The sequence below is a fragment of the Alosa pseudoharengus genome, unplaced genomic scaffold (genome assembly GCF_046254945.1).
Source record: "Alosa pseudoharengus isolate Yale_2024_CS ecotype anadromous, Long Island Sound unplaced genomic scaffold, YU_APseudo_1.1 YU_APseudo_1.1_scf_5, whole genome shotgun sequence".
Taxonomy (NCBI): Eukaryota; Metazoa; Chordata; class Actinopteri; order Clupeiformes; family Clupeidae; genus Alosa; species Alosa pseudoharengus.
This window is the reverse complement of record NW_027468837.1, coordinates 16,346,083-16,370,116: the sequence shown is the minus strand read 5'-3', so window position 1 is coordinate 16,370,116 and position 24,034 is coordinate 16,346,083. Positions and strand designations below refer to the sequence as shown.

The window sequence follows — 24,034 nt, the reverse complement described above, 5'->3', positions numbered from 1 at the left end:
TGTGTGTGTGCGTGTACATGCCCTAGTCCTTTTTGCCTTTTATGCCAGTGATCTATGAAAAGCATTCTTGCTTGAGTGGCTGACGACGGTAGCGCTGGGTCATTTGTTGGGAGATAATGAAGGCCATTTGACTGGACTGCCTCTGCCTCTGTATGCAGCAGTGCCACTCAGCCATTACAGCTCACTCTCTCGCGCTCGCTGAGATTCGCCTAATGCTTCAGTAATGGGTCGGCTGATACTGACGAGGTGGAGCCATCCAACGCCCCCCCCATCCACCACCCCATATAAGCCTGCCATTTGCTTTCAATTTCCACCCAACCAACCCCCTCTCCAACACTCTCCACAGAATATGTACCATCTATCAGAAGAAGGAAGTGAGAATAAAAGCACACTGTGTGTGTGTAGTGTGTATGTGTAATAGTATAGTAGATAGATAGATCTTATGGGATAGTGAGAAATGTAATTTTGATATCTTTGTATGTCTGGGCATGTGAAGAAATTGACAATAAAGCAGACTTTCACTTTTGACTTTGATGTGTGTGTGTGTGTGTGTGTGTGTGTGTGTGTGTGTATGTGTGTGTGTGCTTGTGTGTGCTTGTGTGTGTGTGTGTGTGCGTGTTTGTGTGTGTGTGTGTGTGTGCGTGTGTGTGTGTGTAAACATAAGCTTAAGCTGTGTCTTCTTACTTGACGTTAAGGTTGGCACAGATGAGCTTGTCGCTGAAGAGGAAGACCTTGCGCTCTTTGGACTTGATGACCTGCCCCCTCTCCCCATACACCGTCTCCACCAGCGCCTCGCACAGGATCAGTGAGCTCTGCTCTGCATTCAGCACCTACAGGAGGGACAGAGAGCAGACACTTGAGGGAGAAGAAACACATACAGACACACAGGCACACTAAACGCACAGGAGGACTACATACATCCAGGTACTGTATATATTAGTGATGCACTCATATATCGGCAGGCTATCGGTATCGATATGGGCCTTTTTTGCTGCCATCTGCGAAACGGCCGATATTAGTGGCCGATATTTTCAAATATGCTGGCCACGACTAAATCGCTGATAAGCGTCGCCAACCTATTCTAAGAGTGCAGATCTGAAAACTTTCCATAGGGAGTAGCAGTGGGATATGCAAGATTCAAGTTCTTTTCTTATCTCTTCTAATTTTCTTGTTGAAAAAAATTTGAAATGTATTTTGAATACTTTTTTGCCAGCAAAGGTGTATCAAAAAAATTTCTGTATCGGTATCGTTATTGGCCAAAGTGAAATTTTAAATATCCATATCGGTATCAGCCCAGAATTTCAGGTGCATCACTAAAACAGGGGCGCCTGCAGGAATTAATGCTATGGTACGCACACCCCACAACCCCCCCACCCCCACGCGCCAAAAGAAAATAATAATCACGCGTGGGTAATATTTGTCCGTTTCCCCGGGTTTAGCCCCGTGCATCCACATGCAATAATACAACAACAATGTCTACAATGACCTATTCATTTGGACAACTTGATACAGCCCTATACAGGTTACCTTGTTTTGTTCTAGCGTACCGTGAAGTCTGGCTTTAAACATCTGTAATGCAGTCTAACGTTCTGACGAGCACACCAATTGCCTACCTTGTTCTTGCCCATCTGGAATAACTCCTTTAGCTTTGCTGACTTCATACTTTCTGTTTTCGTTGTTTAAACTTGTGATATGCATGATGAGTATTGAGTTAGTGAATTAGCTCAACATTGTGTGCTGATAACCATATATAGATAGCCGAGTAAAATAAAATAGCAAGTAGCTTAGTTGCATGCCTGCGTGCGTATTCTGTCTCCTGCTGAAACAAAATGTGTGCGTGTTAATTTTGATACCGTGTTCACTAAGTAATGTAATAGAAAATTCTAAATAGCCTGATGACATGCAGCTAATGGGATACTGTGCATAGTTGGGAAGGTATGATGGGCCAATTTGGTGTGAATACACATTAAACATTATTTTTGAGTAGCCTGATGGTATGCACAGTGCGTACCGACGTACACCTGCAGGCGCTCCTGCACTAGAATATATCTTTGAATAGGTATTCGTAGCCAGTGTGTTACATAACACATACTGTACATAACAACAGGTGCATCCCATGAGCGGCTCCTTAGCCAATTCCCCTCATAATGACCTAGTGATATCAGCACGGTACACACACTGACCCACCTCTCCCAGTCACTGGGTGCGCGCACACACACACACACACACACACACACACACACACACACACACACACACACACACACACACACACACACACACACACAAATACACACAAATACACACAAATACACACACAGACTCTCTCTTTCATTCTCATACACACACACACACACACACACACACACTCTCTGTCAGTCTCTCTCACACACACACACACACACACACACACACACACACACACACACACACACACACACACACACACACAGATGCATCTTGCTCGAGACCGCTATCTCTCTCAGTCAGGCTGATTTCTTCATATTCTATCTATTTCACCTTTCCCTTATTTTTTACCCCACATATGTCTTTCTCTATCTCACTCTCCCTCTCCCCCCCTTTCTCTCTCCCCCCCTCTCTCTTTCTCTCCCCTCTCTTTCTCTCTCCCTCTCAGTCACTTTCTTATTCTCATATTGTAACTTTCTTCTTTCTCTGGTCTGTATCTCTCCTGCTCGATTTCTTTCAGTTTCTATTTTATTCTGATCTATTCTTCTTCATATTCTCTCCATCTTCCCTTCTCTTGTTTTCTATCTGTCTTTGTTTGACTCTATTCATGTGATGTAATTCCCCCATTTTCTCTCCTTTCAGAGAGCAGCACAGAACAGCAACACACACACACACACACACACACACACACACACAGACACACAGACACACACAAACACACTAAGCCAGCCTTTCTGTGAGGGATTGTTCTTTTGTGTAGATGCATTGGAAAATGAAGGCACTCTGTGAGTCATGTCTAAGAGTGACACTGATGTGTTTCTATTTACACACACACACACACACACACACACACACACACACACACACACACACCAGCAGAAATCCAGTCCCACATATGGGCCACCAGTCAACCACTCAGCAATCAGCATCAACAGCAGCCCTCACTCCACACTGACATGTTTGTGTGAAGGTGTGTGTGTGTGTGTTAGGGCTGCGATAAACGATTATTTTTTAAACGATTAATCTAGCGATTATTTTTTCGATGCATCGATTAATCTAACGATTCATTTTTTCAGTCCGATTCGATTCGATTCGATTTGATTATCGATTATCTCCCCATTAATTGACTAATAGCAACTTATACATGTTGATTTACATATCTGAATGAAAAAACATGAATTCCTTAACATTGCAATAAATGTTTATTGCTCTTAAAATTCCAAAATAAAAGACTATGCAAGTGCAAAGTAATGCATTCTTAGTCAGAGGTAGCATTCAATAAAGTTCAGTAGTGTATAGGTCTAATTGAGTGCCTGTCACTTTAAGACGTTTGTGAGGGAATCCTTGCAATTGTAACATTAACACAGTTAAAAGGCTGCTGATGTGTGGATGCAATTCATAACGTAGTTAGTTCAAATAACGGTTTGTACTTCTCCTTGGGACAAGCACTTTTGAGTCTTGGAAAATACTTTTCCATTTACATCGGAATTTTGCAAACATTCAGTGTCAGAGTCAATAAAATGAGCCCTGCATGAGTAACGAAATTGACAAGCAACTGTAAGTAAGCATGCTAAACTTGACATCCAAACAGTATTCTAACGTTAGCTTTGACATACTGCTTGATTGCATAACTTAACTTAGTTCAGTCTCCTCAATGTACTATATTGTGATAGACCTTAGCAGAGTTAACTTTAATGCAGCAGTTTTGAACAAATTTGCGCAGCATGGTCATGATGCTAAGCGGATTTAATAGCAATTTAGCCCGCCGTGTTCTATGCAATGCTTCTATGTGGCAACAGCAATCCTTCAACAATCGTGAATATTTTGTTAAATGCACATGCAGAGGAGGGGCAGCGGGCTCGTTACGAGAGAGAGCAGGGCGGGGCAAGGAAAGGCTGTGTGCGTAAAAAGCGCAGCTCAATGAAAGGATTTTATCTTATCTTTAATTTAAATAGTACATTAACATCAACATAGAACATCAATGTGTGGTGGCTGGTTTTGATTTCGTGCTGCCCAGCCACAGATTAGTCAACGTATGGGAACACTGAAGGTGTAAAATTAAAAATATTTAGCGGTACACGTTATGCTTGACAAATCAACGCGCATATTTTGCGTCGACGTATTTTTTGCGTCAACGTCATCGATTACGCCGACGCGTTGTCCCAGCCCTAGTGTGTGTGTGTGTGTGTGTGTGTGTGTGTGTGTGTGTGAAAAAGACAGAAGAATGGAGAATATATGTGTCTATGAGAGAGAAAAAGAGAAGGTGTGTGTGTGGGTGTGTTTGTGCATGTGTGTGCATGTGTGTCTTGGAGTGGGTGTATGCATATGAGTGTGTGTTTGTGTGTGTGTGCTTGTGCGTGCATGCGAGCACATGTACGTGTTTGTATGTGCATGGATGCATATCTTAAGCAAGTAAAGTTAATCATCGCGCACAGATACATGTATGCATATATGTATGTATACATGTACATAACACATGAGATGTACATACCGTATGCGAGACACTCAGCAGAAAGAGTCCATGAAGACCTCCACACGAGTATGTATTCAAGTTGAGTACTAGTCAATTGTGCATTTGAAGGACAGAGCATGAATATGCATGTATGTGTGAGTGTATGTGTATGTGTGAGTATATGTGTATGTGTGACTGTATATGGAGTGTGTGTGTGTGTGTGTGTGTGTGTGTGTGTGTGTGTGTGTGTGTGTGTGTGTGTGTGTGTGTATGTGTGACTGTATATGGAGTATGCGTGTGTATGTTTGTGTGTGTGTGTGTTGTGTGAGAGTGTGTGAGTGTGTATGTGTGAGTGTGTGACGGTGAATGGTAGAGTAACTCTGAAACCTTGGGGCCAGTTCTCTTGCACTTTATCTCCCCCCCCCCCCCTCCGCCAGCATGGATAGATAGAGACAACGGATGAATATTTCATTGGGCATTTATGGGCCAATAGAGGCGAGCGCCAGGATCCCATCGAAATTCTGCTGTCTCACCCCTAGTAAAGGCAATTCTGCGTGGAGGCTGCAGAGTTTGCTTAAATCAGCTCGTCTGCAGACCCAGGAAATAGTACAAGCACTGACAGATTGGGCTGGGGGGCGGTGTGTGTGTGTGTGTGTGTGTGTGTGTGTGTGTGTGTGTGTGTGTGTGTGTGTGTGTGTGTGTGTGTGTGTGTGGGCAGAGGGGGAGATAGATAGAGAATGACAGAGAAAAGGCAAGAAAAAGAGAAAACGGCACAGTGAGCGAATGACTTAGAGAGTAAGTGTGTATGAGTGCACGTGCACGCATGTGTGTGTGAGAGAGAGAGAGAGAGAGAGAGACACAGTGTGTGTGTGTGTGTGGGGGGGTGTTTTGTGTGAGAGTGTGTGTGAGATAGACAGAGAGAGAGAGAAATATAATGAGCAAAGCGAGCAAGCAAGAGAGAGAAAAAGAGAGAAAGAGAGAGAGAGAGAGAGAAGGGGTGAGCCTGGGAGAGGGGAGCTCTTGCGGTTTCCAATTAAATGTCTCATTTACTCCATAATTCCTCTTATTCAAAAATGCATCGGTTCAAATTTACAGCAGCTGGATTGTAATACAAGTGCGGTAATGGAAGCGGAACACCCCTGGCTTCCTGCTCGGGCCGTGTGTGCCGGTGATAATGGAGCAGCATTCCTGCCCGCCGACTGCTTCATAAATACGGTGACCACCGTGGGACGGGCCAGCTATTTCGCCGGCCGGCTAATGGAGTTGCACGGCTCATGCCGATAATGGGGAATAGAGACCAGGCAGGAGGTGGCCTTGGCCACGAAGACCCGCAAAAAAATGCAGCTTCTTTGTGTGTGTCTGTGTGTGTGTGTGTGTGTGTGTGTGTGTGTGTGTGTGTGTCTGTGTGTGTCTGTGTGTGTCTGTGTGTGTGTGTGTGTGTGTGTGTGTGTGTGTGTGTGTGTGTGTGTGTGTGTGTGTGTGTGTGTGGTATCAGTGAGACTGCCGACATACTGTATGTCCATTGCCTACCTCAAGTGAGTGAATTAGCTACTGTGGTGCTGCGGTGTAGTCTCAGCAAGCAATTGTGGTACTACTGTGTGTGTGTGTGTGTGTGTGTGTGTGTGTGTGTGTGTGTGTGTGTGTGTGTATGTGTGTGTGTGTGTGTGGTATCAGTGAGATTGCCGACATACTGTATGTCCATTGCCTACCTCAAGTGAGTGAATTAGCTACTGTGGTGCTGCGGTGTAGTCTCAGCAAGCAATTGTGGTACTACTGTGTGTGTGTGTGTGTGTGTGTGTGTGTGTGTGTGTGTGTTTTTTAATTGTGTCTACAGGCTACTGGAGGGAAAGACACTAAAGTGAGTTAGCTGGTTATAATCTAATCAGCCATGTGTCTGCTTGTGGGAGAAGTATGCTTCAAACTGAGTGTCTAATGCAGCAGATGTAAGGAGCTGGGTCTCAATTATGGGTATGTATGTATAAGTGTGTGTGTGAGTGTGTGTGTGAGTGTGTGAGTGTGTGTGTGTGTGTGTGTGTGTGTGAGTGAGTGTGTGAGTGTGTGTGTGTGAGTGTGTGAGTGTGTGTGTGTGTGTGTGTGTGAGTGTGTGAGTGTGTGAGTGAGTGTGTGTGTGAGTGTGTGAGTGTGTGTGTGTGTGTGTGTGTGTGTGTGTGTGTGCCTTGCTGAGGAAGCAATCATAGATGCTGCGTGCTGGCTGCTGAGTCTCTGTTATTTGGACAGACACATTTCTCTGCTTGTTTGTGTGTGTGTGTGTGTGTGTGTGTGTGTGTGTGTGTGTGTGTGTACCTTGCTGAGGGAGCGGTCGCTGATGCTGCGTGCTAGCTGCTGAGTTTCAGTGATCTGGTCTGCCACGCGCTTCTGCTCGTTCAGTTTCTCCGCCAGAGTCTCCAGCTCCGTCAGGGCCAGCTGCAGCGGTAGCCGGTCCACATGACCCTTCGGGGTATTCTTCAGCATGTCCTGGGAAGGAGAGCCAAGGACAGAGAAGACCTCATCAAGCACCAGCACCGAAAACGACCAATTTACCCATCATTTCAACACAAACAAGAGCAGTCAGGCTACTACAGGCCCTCTTCTCAGTCACACAATACTGACCAAAGTGAAACCGAAGTCCAGCAAGTATCTACCTTCTGAGCAATGTCCAGATGGTCATGCAAGAGGATTGAGATATGATGACCGTCTGCCTTGTATACAAATTTGGAGTACACTGGACCAGAACTTAGACTTATGAGAGTAAACACACACTACCAGAGGGTACTCATGAAGAGATATGGTGGAGAGAGAAGAGAAGAGAAGAGAAGAGAAGAGAAGAGAAGAGAAGAGAAGAGAAGAGAAGAGAAGAGAAGAGAAGAGAAGAGAAGAGAAGAGAAGAGAAGAGAAGAGAAGAGATAAAAGTAAACAATAGAGACCACAGTCCCACCTTTATACTGGAACCACTCCGAGCCCAAATTATGGCCAAATGCTTTCGTTAATAGCCTGAGAACTCATTGGCACTCAACTGGGTGGCATGTGGCATCTCTAAGAGAGGCAGGCATAGCACTGGAGTAATGGAAATACACTGGCACAGGCGCGCTGGCATCCACACATCAGTGAGTGAGTGGAGTTGAACCGAACCCTCAGAGGCCACATGTGAAATGCTGTCCATTGGTTTGTTTGTTTATATATTGGCTGACTCAACCACAAACAGGTTGTTTGTACTGAAAATGTGTTTCTCTCTCACACACTCAGTGTGTGTGTGTGTGTGTGTGTGTGTGTGTGTGTGTGTGTGTGTTTTTCAGAGCCCTTAGGAAAGTGCTTATCACAAGGCACAGGGCCATAACAACATTGGTACTGGAACATCTCTCATAGGCTTTGAAAAACCCTTACATCAGTGTGTGCCTGTGTATGTGCCTATGTGTGTGCCTATGTGTGTGTGTCGGTGTGTGTATGTGTGCGCGCGTGTGTGTGTGTGTGCGCGGGTGTGTGACAGAGAGAGAGAGAAAGAGATAGAGAGCAGAAAGCAGAGCACAAGAGAGGTGGAGTCACTTAGTGAGAAAAAATGAGGGAATGAGTGCCTCTATGATAGCATGTCTAAGCATGAACCTCACAGCCCTTTTTCACTATTATGAATTAGGCTCCTGTGATAAATGATTGGGTAGGCACTTTTCCACTGCTGGCACGGCACAGAAAAAAAAATCACATTTATACGTTATCTGTAAGAGTTCATGGATAATCGATGCCCACTGAGGTATGAAATGAGCAGGACCACCTGAATACTCTTTTCTTACACACCACCACACCAGCTGTGAAGAAAGACCAGCCCTTCTTGGAGGAGGAGAAGAAGAAACACACACACACACACACACACTTCACCAGCAGCAGCCAGCAAGCCCCTGACATTTTTCCTTTCACTCTTCAAGTTTAGATCCATGTGGGCCACAGTCATGTGGAGCTCCTTTGCCAAAAGTCAATTTCCTGTCTGATTTTATACCTGCAGCAGTGATGTATACAGCAATGTTGATCCATGTGGAAGAAACATACTCTGTCTCTTGAGGGTCGAGACCCTCTCAGTGGGCACTGCTAGCCCCTAAGCTAGTCTTATTAGCGGGCCTTATGTTGACACTTTTGCAATGGCAGCATGGGAAGTCTGAGGTAACAATTGCTCTTCAGCTGGTGGCACTGGGCAGTCCACTTTACATGGCAGGCCTTTATAGCCATTGGCAAATCACCGATTTTTCTCTGGCCAGAGCTGCTCTGTGGGAGAAGACTTCAGCCCAAAGTAGCATGCTGTGCTGTTGCTGTTGTTGTTGTTTTTTGTCAGGGAAGGGAGTGAGTTGTTTCTGTTCTGTCAACTGGCTTGTCCATTATTCATAAGTGATTCATGAGAGAGAAACAGAGAGAGAGAGATAGAGACTTTGTTTGGACCATACAGTAGGAGTTCTCAGTAATATGCAACCGTCAAAAAATAAAGACATGAAACAATAAGTTAAAGCATGTGCACTGCAAAGAAAAAAAAAAAATTGAGAAAATTCATGTCACCAAGGCAACATGATGCAACAGATTGCAGACTTTTCACAGCTTCTGACGACTGTTGTTGACTTTGGCTGAACTCTTATCTATAAGTGTTAATAATGGTCAAAAACAGTAGTCAAAAGCTGAGAAAGTTCACAAATTGCATCATCCTGCTTTGAACATTTGAGTTTTCACAACATTTACATTTACAGCATCAGGGAGGACATAGAGATGACTATAACTTTAATTCAAAACCTGCTGCAATACTATAACAATAAGTGATGACATTCTCAGAGTAATCCATTCTATCCACCTGGAGCCTTCCATGGAAGATCCTTGGTAATCTATAGCCACCATCTTTCCAATGATACTTCAACTGAGCTAGTCCAAAGGTCAAAGCCATGGTGTGCAGCTCAGGGGTCATTTGTGGTTAACAAGGACTCCAGAGACTATGAAACGGAGCCCTGAATGGATGGTCCAACAATAGCCCGCCCAATACTAAAGCACTGTGTGAAAGACGTACTTAATCAAATAGAGCCACGCATTTCAAATGTACACATAACCAAATGTGTCTAACCCTTAACCTGGACACAAAACCTTAACCTGTGAGATATTTGACAGCAATGCATGACAAATAGTGAGTCGTGAAGGACACAGTATTCATTGAACCGTTGCTTTTGTGTTAGACAGACCATACCTACAGTAAAGACACAGTAAGAAGTTTGAGCATGCATTCAGTTTAGCAATTCAGTCTCTTCCTGTAACCAATGTCCACACAGTAAACAAAAAAGACACTACACATGGCGTATGCGGCATTGCTTGGGGATGGTGGGTGGTGGTGGTGGTGTAGCTGGGGTAACAGGGTTTGTTGGCGGAGCAGAGACTGACCTGGAGCAGGAGGATGAACTGGGGGAAGCGCTGAATGGGCTTCACCATCAGGCCATACAGGGTGATGCGGTCAGTGCTGGAGGCCTGTTTTCTCTACAGGAGGCAAGGAGCGAGAAAGAGAGAGAGAGAGAGAGAGAGAGAGAGAGAGGAAGGAGGGAAGAGAGATGAGAGAAAGATTAGAAAGATTCAAATAGGGGGAGGAAAACTGTAGCACCACAGAGAGGAAGTGTGTCCAATTAGATGAACAGAGAGACACTGGGAGGGAGAGAGAGAGAGACAGATCTCTGCACCCTGAGGGAGGAGAAGATCTTTGAGTGGTATGGAAACGAGTGAGAGTGTGGGTGAGGGTAAGTATTACTGTATCGATTCCCAATGCAGTGCCCTCGGAACTTGGCCGACATTGGAAAAGCGTGTGTGTGTGTGTGTGTGTGTGTGTGTGTAGGTGGGCAAGGGCTGTGTGTAAGTGAGAAAAGAAGAAAAGAAAACAGAGTGTGTGTTCCACTGAGTGGGCGGAAGTAATTAAACACAAACCCAGGTCAAATGCACCTTTCAATACGCTAAAGTTTTTAATTGTCATTCCGCAGGAAGTTTTGAGATTCTAAGACTCTGACGACTCAACTACAATCCTCTCATGCAATTCTGCTCCTATCCTCGGGGCAAAACCACAGAACACACAAAGTAGATAGCCTCAGACTACATCAATTTCATAGTGGTCACAGAAGCATGGTGAGAGAGGACCAACACCGTTTTTCATTTCACAAATGTACCTTTTTCTTTGTGCGCTCATTTGCAATTGGTCCTGCCCCGCAAAAATTGAACTCTAATAATAAATCCTATAAGGACGGAGTGAAATTGAGGAGGCATCTTACATTCATGGGGGTTCTATTACTTTAGGCTGAAAAGTTAAGCGCCAAGTACCAAGTTAAGTCAAGCCACTGAAAATAAAGCCTTGCAAATACCTTTGGAGGCTGCCGGAGCCTAAAATTAACTAGATGTGTATGTCTTTTGTGTATGTAAATGAGTGTGTGTATGTGTGTGTTTGCTTCTGTGTAAATGTGTACATCTGTGTGTGTGTTTGCTTGTGAGTGTGTGTGTGGGGAGGGGAGGGTATGTTTATGTGCCTGTGTGTGTGTGTGTGTGCTTGCGACGAATTAAAACGAAAATCAATTGTTCCGTGTCATCCTCGTGGGGCTACATGCCCACCAAGTTTCATGCAGCTCGGTCTTTCAGTGTCCCGGGAATCGTTGACACAAAATTACTGAAGAAGAAAAAAAAAACTGACTAAACATACTGTGACCACTATGCTAGCTACGTTAGTGGCGGTCATAAATAATGGGTTGCTCGTAAGTACACACATGAGGAATAATCTACAGTAAATTACTATTTTTAAAAGGTATCCTGTCAGTAGGATGATCAATCACATTTTTTTAAAGAGAGTCTTGCCGAGGTTTCATGAAGAACCTTTTTAACAACAAAGACCCTAGCTGTCAGCGAAAAGTTTCTCACAGTTCAAAGGAGTGTCCTACTTTGGTGATGAAATTTGCTAGTGAGCTGAAAAAAATCTTCATCTTATGACTATGCCTTTTATGATGATGTTTTATGACTAGAAATAAATAAAATAAACAAACAAAATAAATAAACAAACATTCATGAGTTCAATTGAAGGGTTGAGAGAGAAGCCCCCAGACATTGAAAAACATTTCCATGTTGGTGTTTATGAAGAGAGGAGACTGCTCACCTTCAGGAACTCCAGAAAGGCCGGTTTGGACATGCAGGCCTTCTTGATGAGAGCCATGGCATTGGTGAAGTTGTTCACATAGTCACTGTACACGTCCACCACCATGGACTTGGAGAACTGGGGAAACAGGATGGGTCATCAATCAATCTGATTTCTATTCAGGAATTGACTGAAAATAACAGCGATGTCCAGAGTATTCATTTGGGTGTAGTCAAGGCAAGATGGGCAAAAATGACCATAGTTAAAAGAAAACAAAGAAGGATAAAAAGGAGACTTCTGGGAAAATACTGAATAAAATAACAATAAAATCTAATAAAACTGACAAAGAGCCAGCTAAAAGTACATTTAAATAGAAATAAAGTTGTGTTTAGAGGAAGGGCGAACACTTTTCTGTTTCACTTTAAGACAAAACAAAAAAGCCAGGAGGAGGGAAAGAGTGTTTTTGCCCTGAAACAGAATGCTTCTCTATTTTCATTCCACATCCATCACCATTTTGGGGCTGGTTGTGCGACAAAAGGAAGCTCAGTAAAAAATGCTTTTCAGGTATGCATCACATTCAACCCATCTTTCCTCGAGCAAAATAATCCTGTGGAACAATGGACCCAGCAGATATGACATACCACAGCGTGATAAGACATTAGCCGTAGACTGCATTACAAATATCTCACCCGCTGTGAGATAGATTGATAGGCAGTAGCCCCAGAAAGCTGGCAGAAAATCCCCCATAAAACCTTTTCAGAGATGCTGGCATTCTGATATGTGAGGGGGCTCTCTCTTGTTTTGTACGAAGCCCCGGTTCATTCCTACTGGTTCAACCTGACTACCCCACCACCACCCACACACACCCCTCTGGGAGTCCATGCACTCTTGAAAAAAGAGGCACCTTGATGGGAAGGGGGATGATAATTTCAGTCAGGCACTTATGGAGGTCTGATCTGTTTACCATTGGGGGAGTGGAGACCAAAACACTCCACAATCCATTATATAGGAGCCCACTGAGGGCAGGGAGTATGGCACGCATCCATTCATTCAGCTTTGATTAAGCACAAGCAGAGTTGCTGACGGCAGCGCTGGTGTGTGTGTGTGTTGGGGGTGCTGGAGAGTGAGCAGGCGGGGAGGAAATTAACGAGTAGCCCATGGGCTTCTGGTCGTATCTACCCATCCCTCATGAACACAAATACACACAGCCAAAACACACACACACACACAAAAACGCATTCCTGTGTTCACATACGTACACCAGCAAACACACACTATCCATCATACGCACACTCTCACACACTTAAATGCACACTCATGCTGACCCTTACACACACTCTCAGACACTAATGCTTGCTAAGAGGCTCTCTGTCTTCATCTCATGCATGTTCACAAGCAGGCACGTAGGTCTGCCTGTCCTCCTCTAACTCAGTACACTCATACACACACTCCACTTCACACACACACACACTCATACACTGTATCGTGTCGATGACAGTGCTCAATCCACTAAGATCCTTACACATGCAATCACTCCACACAGAAATTACACTAATCACCTCCACATACCTCCATCGAGATCCACATTCAATACGTACACAGATCTTTTCACTGTTCTCTTTCCACTGCTCTGCGCACACATGCAGAAGAGAGCCATCCATCTCGGATAATCATTAACTAAATGTGCAAAGGAAATCGATTGCAAATAACGACGTGGGCACACGTGTGGAAGAAGAAGAGAGTGGGTGTGAGAGTGAATATGTTCATGGAGCTCAGAGAATGTATGTTCTTATTTAAAGCTGTGTGAGTGTGTGTGTGTGTGTGTGTGTGTGTGTGTGTGTGTGTGTGTGTGTGTGTGTGTGTATGAGTGTTTGTGTGTGTGTGTGTGTGTGTGTGTGTGTGTGTGTGTGTGTGTGTGTGTGTGTGTGTGTGAGTGTGTGTGTGAGTGTGAGTGTTTGTGTGTGTGTGTGTGTGTGTGTGTGAGTGTGTGTGTGAGTGTGAGTGTTTGTGTGTGTGTGTGTGTGTGTGTGTGTGTGTGTGTCTATGTGTATGTGTGTGTGTATGTGTGCGTGTGTGAGCGCACACATAAACTCATGCAGGCATGTTCATCTTCTCATTCTCCAATCCCTCGCGCTGCAGGGGGTCTAAGTGTTTAAGATCAATGGAGTCATCCCTGACACACAGACACAGAAGGGTGGGGTGGAGGGCCAGTGGTGTGGGGGGGGGGGGGGGGGGGGTTTCCACGCCTGGGCCTTTCCTTTAACCGGTAAATAATGAGCAGGCCTTATGGATGATCACTGCACCAAGGGTCATCACACCACACTCATTCATTAGCCCATTAGAGCTGCCGACAGAGCCACACTCACACCGGGAGCGCCGGCTTCATTTGCAGGCACACGGGGGAATCCATCATGGCCGTAATAGACTCCACATCTGAGTTTTAAAAAGCACCAGCGTGCTTCCTTTGGGTACCACAGATGGTTCAAATAAAAGTGTTGGTCAATTATGAACTCAATCAACGGTACTGACACAAACATGAGCACAAGGAAACATGACGCAATTACAGACACAATTAATACAGACCCACAAGTTGAGACACAGACATATGCACATAAACATAATGGTAAATGGTAAACGGACTTAATTTGTATAGCGAATATTCTCCAAAACGCTTTACAGATTTATGCCTCTCAGTTCATCCATTCACTCACACATTCACACCTACCGATGGCCAAATGATGCCATGTAAAAGCGCAAGATATATACTGTATAGTATACTGTATATACCCAAACACACATGTTCCATATTCATACAATCAATCTCAAACACAAAGAAAACACACTCTCTCACTCTCTCTCTCTCTCTCTCTCTCTCTCTCTCTCTCTCTCACACACACACACACACACACACACAGTCACACACACACAAACACACAGACGACAAACACACAGACGACTAAAGGCACACTCCATTACACGATGGCCTGTAATAGGATTATCTGGCACTCACTGAAGCAACGAAGAGGTCACCAATCTTCTCGCAGGCGTCCCAATCTGCCACGCGGGAGGCCAGGGCGATCTGGAACATGGAGTGGCACTGGGTGATCTCGCGCACGCGGTAGAAGATGGGCCGGATCTTGCGCGGGCTCAGGATGCGGGGCTCGGCCTCCAGTAGGGGCCGCTGGTACTCCTGGAGAAGGGGAGAGGAGAGGAGAGGAGAGGAAAAGAGAGGAGAGGAGAGGAGAGGAGATCATTAGAGATGGAAGATTCAAGGATGAGACCGCTCCTAAAGGTCAACATTGTGACTTTCTAGTGGTACGTTGTTAATATTTGATCTCAACTCTCGATGAAGTGACACCCTTCTTTCTTTGCTCCTGAAGCAATTGATTACGGCATGAGCCATAAACCTTGTTTCCCATTCACAGTCCCAGACACAAACAATGAACAGCCATACAGGACCATGCGGAGTGAACTGCTCAATTGGACAAAAAAATTTACCTTTAGAACCTTTAAGTCAAATGAATGGACCCCCCACAAAATAATATGAAAGACTTAAATCAGAAGCACAAAACCCGTTGCCATTAAGCCCTTTTACATTTTCCGATAAGCCCATTTACAGAATCCGACATTCTAAGCATCTACACATAGTACTGCACTATGATGCAAAGCAACTTCACTTGCATTTGTAGGGTACGAAAAATGTGCGCAGCAGCTAACCAAAGTGCAGTCGGTTCTCCCGCCATGGTTTTGAAAATCACACACCTGCTGCATCTGAAGGCCCACGCATAATAAGGCCTAGGCTACGACTAGCACTCTACACGCCCCCTGCTGCAAGTCACGTTTTAATTTGCTAGCTGATCCTGCCTCCTGGCTCCCCAAAAGGCCGGATCATGTGAACAGATCAGCAGGCCGGCACATTTTTTACTTCGTTTTTAGAAAACACGATGCGGCAAAAAGACGTCTCCTCTTCCGGCGAATTTTGCGTGATCTCTGTGTAAAAAGGGCTATTGGCAGCAGTCATACAGTTTTTTGCAGCAGTCATTATGCAGAATTATCGGACCTCTGAACGTTGGGAAAGTCCATTCATGTTAGTGTATAATAAGCAGAACTAATGGACATTAAACACAAGATGAAGCTAACATTAGTTTATAATATATCCACACAATGCCTAACTGGTAGCCTGGGCGCCAGCCGAACTTAGTCCCGCCCACAACATTTGAGGTCGGGAAATTCGGTCTGGCATTGCTCCGTTGTGGAGCAACAGACCTCTCCAGAATATATCCCGCCTCCTAACTTCCGTATCCATCCAACTTCCGGGCGTGGATTGTCTATGGGAAATAACATGCCGTTTTGAAAGATTGTACCTGTCAAACTCTGTAGGTGACAAAGTAGAAAAAGCTGCTGGGCAGATTGGCCTACACACTTCTGCCATCTAGTTTCCACTGGATTTTTTGATTTTCGGTGCCGTTTGAGTAGTATAGTCTATAGTATACTACTTAAACGGCACCGACAATCAAAAAATCCAGTGGAAACTATATGGCAGAAGTGTGTAGGCCAATCTGCCCACCAGCTTTTTCAACTTCGCTACCTACAGATGTTTTACCGGTATGATATTTCGAAACGCCATGTTATTCCCCATAGACAATCCACGCCCGGAAGTTGGATGGATACGGAAGTTACGGAGGCGGGACTTATTCTGGAGAGGTCTACTGTGCTCACACAAAATCTGGCGGACCAATCAAATCAGGCTTAACGATGATGGACAGGTGAGCAACAGCGCCTCATCTATCACATCATCTGAGCATGCTTAGGTTGATTATGTTTGCAACAAAAACACTGTGGCTAGAAGGAGACAGATGGCTTCTAAGACCCCATATGGAAAATGCATATTATTTGAGGTTTTATCACTGAACATTATTATTTCTGAAAACTTTGGCCAAAGTTGAGATGTGGGAAAACTCATGGTTTCACTTTCATCAAGATGACATGTTGTTCCCTCGTCCGTTTGAAATCTCTGATTGACCACCTGTTTGAGGGATTTGCGACAGCCTTTCCCATGTTTGTAGCATATCAGTGTTAATTAACAGAATTATTTTTAAAAACGGAGGGGATATAGGCTATCATTTTTTTCCTAACAGCCTACCACGTATCTCTTAGATTTCGCTAATGAGTGTTGTAGGAGATATTGACGGCACAATAACTTTTACAAAAGACCAGAAAACAATGTTAAGGCATTTGTGGAGAAGAAGGATGGTTCGTTTGTTCTTCCTACATCTCACAGTAAGTTATTTAGTTGCTCTGATTCCCCCCACTGTATCAGTTGAAACGCCCCATAATTACGTCCCAATGGAGCAGTATCAGACTCATATTCTGACTAGAATTGAGTATGGCTACGTCAGTCTACCTACAGTAACTGGTGTCAGGGTGATTAAAAATGAAACCTTGTTTCAGAGGTGGCCTTTCAGTTAGTTTCCGTCAGGACTGGCTTTAGTGAGGGTGGCATTTCCAAAACCTATAAGGATTCCTTCCAGACAAATGAGTTTGTATGCTTTTTGTATTCAGACTTTTTTCAGCAAGTATTACCGCACACACACCCCCACAGTTAAGGTCATGGCACTTTTAAATGCTCGGTCACTTAAATAACTAAAAAATATAAGACAACCCATTTGGACTGCGTTCAAAGGAGCAGCAAGAAAATCAAATGTCTGAGTCTTTAAAGCCTTTTACTGATTCAGACATGAGAGACTGCTCTTAAGAGGACCTCATCTCTCCTCTCTCTTTTTATAAGGGCACTGTATCACCAGTTAAAGGCTTCCATCAGCTGTGCTACTGTGGGAATTGTTCTAGCCAGACACACGTGCATTCTTATCGCTTCCAGAGTTATGGAATCTTTCATCAAAAACAAGCCATCCTCGGAATCCATCTTCAGCATGGCACTGAGTTACTGCAACCCCCATCGCACGTCTGCCCCTAGGTGGTCATGATGAAATCTATACGGTGCTGTGGACCAATACACAGTACTCTATAATACGTACGTGTGTGTGTGTGTGTGTGTGTGTGTGTGTGTGTGTCCGTGTGTGTGTGCGTGCGTGTGTGTGTGTGTGCGTGTGTGTGTGCGTGTCCGTGTGTGTGTGTGTGCGTGTGTGTGTGAGAGATCTTTTTTCCTTCATGTTGGCCATTGATTTTTTTTTTCTTGGTCATTGGCTTTGAGTGAGGAATGCATAACCTATAGCAAGTGTAATATGGTCTCTGCTTTCTCGCCTTGCTTGCACACACACACACACACACACACACGCACACACACACACACACACGCACACGCACACGCACACGCACACGCACACGCACACACACACACAAGCACAAGTCTCTGTGAATAAGAAAATAAATTGAATCTCCAGATGCCCCAAGAAAGAGGGAAGAAATGAAGAAATGAGAGAGAGAGAAGAAATGGAAATATTTTCTAGTGTTGAAAACGTATGCATCTGCCATGAAAAAAAAAACTTTGTTTCAAAATTAACACAAAGATTTACAGCCATCTGTGTGTTATAAAGAAAGAAAAACAGGAATATCTCAGGTTAATTGCATGTAATGTCTATCCTTGGGCATGATACTCATTAGGGGCAGCCGTGGCCTACTGGTTAGGGCTTCAGGCTTGTACCCAGTCGGACAAATGTGGGCGGGGGAAGTGGTTCAGCACTGCTCTCCCATGCCCACATCCACAACTGAAATGCCCTTGAGCAAGGCACCTAACCCCTCACTGCTTCCCGAGCGCCATTGCAACAGGCAGCTCACTGCTCCGGGTTAGTGTGTGCTTCTCCTCTCTGTGTGTTCACTGTGTGTTGTGTATGTTTCACTAATTCACGGATTGGGATAAATGCAGAGACCAAATTTACCTCACGGGATCAAAACAGTATATATACTTATACTCATAAAGGTTTTATCGCACTGAGCTGAGCTCATTCAATAGATGGGACTAGTTCTTCTTATTGTAGCTGTTGAAGTTGTAGTATCTCAAAGCATGTGCATATACACAGTTTGTATGAGGACGTTCTGACAAACATAATAGTGTATTTTGTGCAAAAGGCGCCTAGACTATTTCCTCCCATAGGATCATAGAGCAAGGGCAATTTAGAACTATTATGGACCCAAAGCACCTAACAATATCACGCAAATTTCACCTGATGTCTTTTTCCCTGAATGGCCTAATAAACAGCACTCCTCCATTCACCGTGGCTAGTGAGATGTATCCAGACCCTAATGTGGCTTCGCTGAGACCCAGCTGGGTTGCTAGTCCCTCTATGGTGCCACGCTTAATTCGGGGCCGGCTAAGACTCCCCAGGAGGCCCGGATTCTGTGAGGCTGAAAGCGCTGCGTCTCGCCCCGGCGAGGAGACGAGTGGAGGAGACGAGGGGGCAGGGGAGGGAGGAGACTAAGAAAGGGGGAAACGAGGAGCGGGGCTGGGGCGGGGGCTGTGGAGACGGTCGGACTCACCTGAAGGATTCTCTTCAGGGACTCCAGGTAGCTTCTCTCGCTCTGGACGATTGAGCCAAGGATGTGGCGGCGAACGATCTGAGGGGAGAAGGAAAGCAGGCAATTAGAGGGTCCAATGGAGACACCGCAACACCAAGGGGGGGGGGCAACAAGGGAGCCTGGGTAATTAAGGACACACTGATCCATTCTGGCCAATTGTCTGGATGGCTGAGAGAGGATAGGGTAGTTTAAAGGGCGGGGGTGGTGGGCGTGGGGAGAGAGCAGAAAATATTGACTTTTGCGGTTTCTTAGAGTACGTGGGTACATGTGTGTGAGGAAAAGAGAGGTAGAGAAAGATAAAGAGAGAATGTGTATGTGAGTGTGAGTGTGTGTGTGTGTGTGTGTGTGTGTGTATGTGTGTGTGTGTGTGTGAGTGTGTGTGAGTGTGAGTGTGAGTGTGTCTGTGTGTGTGAGTGTGTGTGAGTGAGTGAGTGTGAGTGGGAGTGGGAGTGGGAGTGTGTGTGTGTGTGTGTGTGTATGTGTGCCCGTGTCTATGTGTTTGAGCATGGATGTGTCTATGTGTATTAAATTATGTATGAGGAAAACAAACTTGCTCGCTCTGACTGTACCATTGCATTGACAACATGAGGCAAATGTCAGACTCTCCTCTCCCTCTATCTCTCTGTGTCACTTTTTTTTCCACTGCCAACAACAAGCGCTATCTCTACCCTCCCACTCCTCTCCTTCATTCTCTGCCTTTTGCCTATTACTTTCCCTCAGAGTAAACACTGTTTTCATCCCCTCTCTCACACACACACACACACACACACACACACACACACACACACACACACACACACACACACACACACACACACACACACACACACACACACACACACACACACACACACACACACACACACACACACACACACACACACACACACACACACACACACACACACACACACACACACACACAAACCTGGTGGCTGTTGAGTCCATCTGGCATAGGACCCAGTTGTGGAGGAGGATGCTTTGCCTCTGACACGGTCACATCCAAGTACCCTGCATCATCTTCGGCATCCTCTACACACACACAGAGAGAGAGAAAGAGAGTGAGTGAGAGAGAGAGAGAGAATGAAGCACTATATATTTTCTTCTGTCCACAGCTACAGTGGAACAGAACAAACTGAATAGGTACATATCCCACCCTAACAAGAAAAGCCTTGAAGGGCTTGAAAAATTCATTGAAACATAGCACTTTTACAAAAACAGCAAAGTCTGGTAATCACACACACACACACACACACACACACACACACACACACACACACACACACACACACACACACACACTGAGATAGACACAGAGAGAAACATTCAAACAACTTCCTCTGCCAGATCACAAAAGCACCCACTCAAGAAAAAAAAAAAAATCAAACAAGTTTGTGCACATAGGTAACCTGACAATAGCCAGATGAATTTCGCTCCGCCTAGCTCCACTCATCCATCTGGAACCGATCCATTGAAGTGTTGCTTCAGAAGGCTGGGCCTAATCAAAAAATGCTTGCATATGATTGAATAAGCCACTTGTCCGTCATCTATTGACGTGCTACTTCAACCACTCACATCGAAGCCAACCCGTGACACTGATAACAGTCTCACAGTCGCTTCTACGCTATGTCACATCTATGAAACTCCCGCCCTGCGTCCTGATTGGCTGAACCATAAAGTCGGTTGCAGAAATCACTCTCAATGGAAGAGGTCCCAGATGGATGTGAGTGAAGCTAGGCGGAGCTAAGCGGAACGACATTCATCTGGCTATTGTCAGGTTAGCACATAGGTGCTTCAATTGAAAATTTCCAGCAAGATGACAATGAATAATACATAAAAACAACAACAAAAGCATCATCAACACAAACATCAATATCAACAACAACAGCACCAACATCAACCTAAACATAAGAGTTTCTGTTATGGCCTTTTAACCTCTGCGGGATTGTTGGAGAAGTTTTTCATTCTCCGTCGGTTATCTGTGTCTCGCCGCCCGAGGCCGGGCGTCTCCATTAGCAGAGGCTAATCCCGTCCCCTTTGCGCTGAATAGCATTATGGGAACAGGAGACAGTCATGGGGAATTTTCCGCCCGTCTCTCCCGCACATCAAAAGCCCTCGCGTCAGCCACAATGGCCACTGATAATCGGAGCACGCCAGCTTGACTTGATCCCAGCTCCCACGCCCCCTCCATACCCCCCCCCCCACACACACACACACACACACACACACACACACACACACACACACGCACACACGCACACACGGCCCCCTGTTTCATTTCTTATATCTTACATCATCTGGACGGCTTTATTTTCTCTTCCTTGAAGTCTTTTGCTCTTCAAGCAGAGGGGTATTAGAGGAGCTGTGAGAAGTGCCACCCATTAAAAAAAACACAGATTCACACAAGTAGATGGTCACAGTGGACCTCTCTGCCCTCAGGCCTTCTGTCTCATTTGCACCCCCCCCCCCACACACACACACACACAAGAGACACTGGAGACTTCCCTCGTCACCCCCACACTCACCCAAGTGGTCTTTCCGGTGGTGCAGGAAGGAGACCCTCCTCATGACGGCTATTTTGGTCTTCTCCAGCCCATCCTTGGTCCCACTCCGGGCAGCCCTCATCAGCTGCTGCACCTGCAGAGCAGAGAGAGAGAGAGAGAGAGAGAGAGAGAGAGGGGGGGGGGGGGGGGAGAGAGAGAAATGAAGGAGGACAAGAGCCAGGGAGAGGAGAGGGGAGAGAGAGAGAGAGAGAGAGAACAGCGTGAAACCAAACGTCCTGCTCCATCCCTTCAGGCTCTTGTTATGTGGCTTCAGAAAGGGCAGATGACCCACTGAGAAATGGCACAGATCCCCTGGTGAGGAAAAGGTCAAGCGTGGCTAAAAAATCAGCAGGTCCTCTGACACACATCCTCCAGACAATCCAGTCCACTCTCACTCCACTGGCTATGTTTGGTCAGTATAGAGGTGGAGCAGAGAAACCGGGCACTAGTGTGAGACCCACACCGAGTCATCACAAGTCCCCCTCTCTGAGCTTCAAAACACGGCTGGTTCTCTTATATTAAGAGGTGGTGGCTGTAAGGATCTAAGCAAGAGGCTATTTTAAACTCTTTTTTTTTTAAGTCTGTACCAGCCTCGGGAAAGCAGGTCATAAATTGGGAGCATTTGGCAGTGTCGGTGGCAGTAAACATCAGACTGTTTACTTCATTTATTCATGAGGCCTCCCAAACTAAAAGAACTGTTCAGAGGGAGGGGGGAGAAAGTTTAGCTCATCTACACAAGCATATGCATGCGAGTGGGATACAGGCACTCAGTAGTTGAACGAGTAGGCGGAAGAAGAGAATAGAGGAGAAGAAAGGAGAAAAGAGGAGAAGAGGAGAGAAGAGAAGTTTGGGTATGTCACTTTTCTCAAAGCTAATTCAAAGACCCTCCACTTTGTGTGCAGAAAATGAAAGGACTGCACTGTAAGCAGATACACACTGTATGTGGTAATAATATCATCCAAAAATGCACACACTGCCCTTTCCCAAAAAGTTGCCAGGAATGGCAGAGCATAAGAACATAATGTCCTGGCAATATGTTAAGAACAAAACACTGCCATGCCTATCCAAAGGATATTTTCTTTTGGGTGTCTTGAAAAAGGAAGATTTTATAAATGGTTATAAATATATTTTCTGATGGAGGGGGTAAAAATCTGTACGTAGAGTTGTGTCTTTTTCCAATCTAAACCCTAGCAGTTATCACCACATGACATCAACACATGACAGGTTGATGAGGCATGACTTTCCTTCTCTCACACACCTCTTATTTGCATCACCACAGGAGCAACACGCTTCCAACCAGCCTGACCTAATAAGGCCCACAGAGACACCTCACTCCTACTAAACCCTACTCCCATTCACTCAGACCCACGGCAAGCGGGTCACTCCTACTAAACCCTACTCCCATTCACTCAGACCCACGGCAAGCGGGCAGGCAGCAACTCTCACTCTGGAACATGGGGGCCATCTCCCAAAAGTGTCATGGTGCAATGACCATCATTAAATACTAGAATAATTCTCACACTCACACACACACACACACACACACACACACACACACACACACACGGACAACAATGCTTTGGGAAAATGCACTGCCGCATTGGGCCGTGGCTGAGAAATGGATATGGCCTGGAGGCAGCTGCTGAGTTGGACTCCCAGTCAGGCTGCAGACAACGGATGGAGAAATGGACAGATGGAAGGGTGGAGCGATGGAAAAGTAGAGGAGTGGAGGGATACAGAGATGAAGGGTGGAGGGGAGATGAAAAGGTAAAGGGGTGGAAAGGTGAAGAGTAGATGATGAGTGGAGAGATGGAGAGGTGGCAAAATGTAGGGGTGGAGATATGAAGAGATACAGAGATAGACCAATGGAGAGGTGGAGGGGGTTGGAGGGATACCTTCATGTCATAGTGCTTCCCCCCCAGCCTGGAGGCGAGCTCCCGCCTAGTCCTGGCACAGCGCTCCCGCAGCCGACGCACGTCAGGGGAAAGCTACCGGTGTGGCCAACCGCACGTGCAGAGAGGGGGGGGGGGGGGGGCGGGCAGGGGGAAGGCAGTCGAGGAGAACGAGGATGGGGATGAGGAGGCCCAGGGAAGCGAGGAAGGTCAGAGCAAAAGCCACGGAGGAGGAGAAGCACGGGAGCCGAGGGAGAAGGACACAGCACAGAGGAGAGAGATAAGCAGAGGAGAGAGAGGGGGAAGGAGGACAGGG

At 45.6% G+C, this 24,034-nt stretch overlaps 1 protein-coding gene across 2 annotated transcripts in view; it reads right to left on the bottom strand.

The window, feature by feature from the left end:
• Window positions 1–24,034, bottom strand: part of arhgef10la (Rho guanine nucleotide exchange factor (GEF) 10-like a) — a 147,223-nt gene that overhangs the window by 93,533 nt on the left and 29,656 nt on the right. Inside the window, exons 7-15 of one of the 2 annotated variants that reach the window (XM_076267300.1) lie at window positions 23,722–23,814; window positions 21,809–21,920; window positions 20,212–20,315; window positions 19,245–19,322; window positions 14,761–14,940; window positions 11,772–11,888; window positions 10,034–10,126; window positions 6,944–7,114; window positions 685–830 (exon numbers count right to left, since the gene is read on the bottom strand). In XM_076267300.1, the coding sequence (XP_076123415.1) occupies window positions 685–830; window positions 6,944–7,114; window positions 10,034–10,126; window positions 11,772–11,888; window positions 14,761–14,940; window positions 19,245–19,322; window positions 20,212–20,315; window positions 21,809–21,920; window positions 23,722–23,814 (1,094 nt within the window). The remainder of the gene's footprint in view (window positions 1–684; window positions 831–6,943; window positions 7,115–10,033; window positions 10,127–11,771; window positions 11,889–14,760; window positions 14,941–19,244; window positions 19,323–20,211; window positions 20,316–21,808; window positions 21,921–23,721; window positions 23,815–24,034) is intronic. The other variant, XM_076267299.1, reaches the window with a different exon arrangement.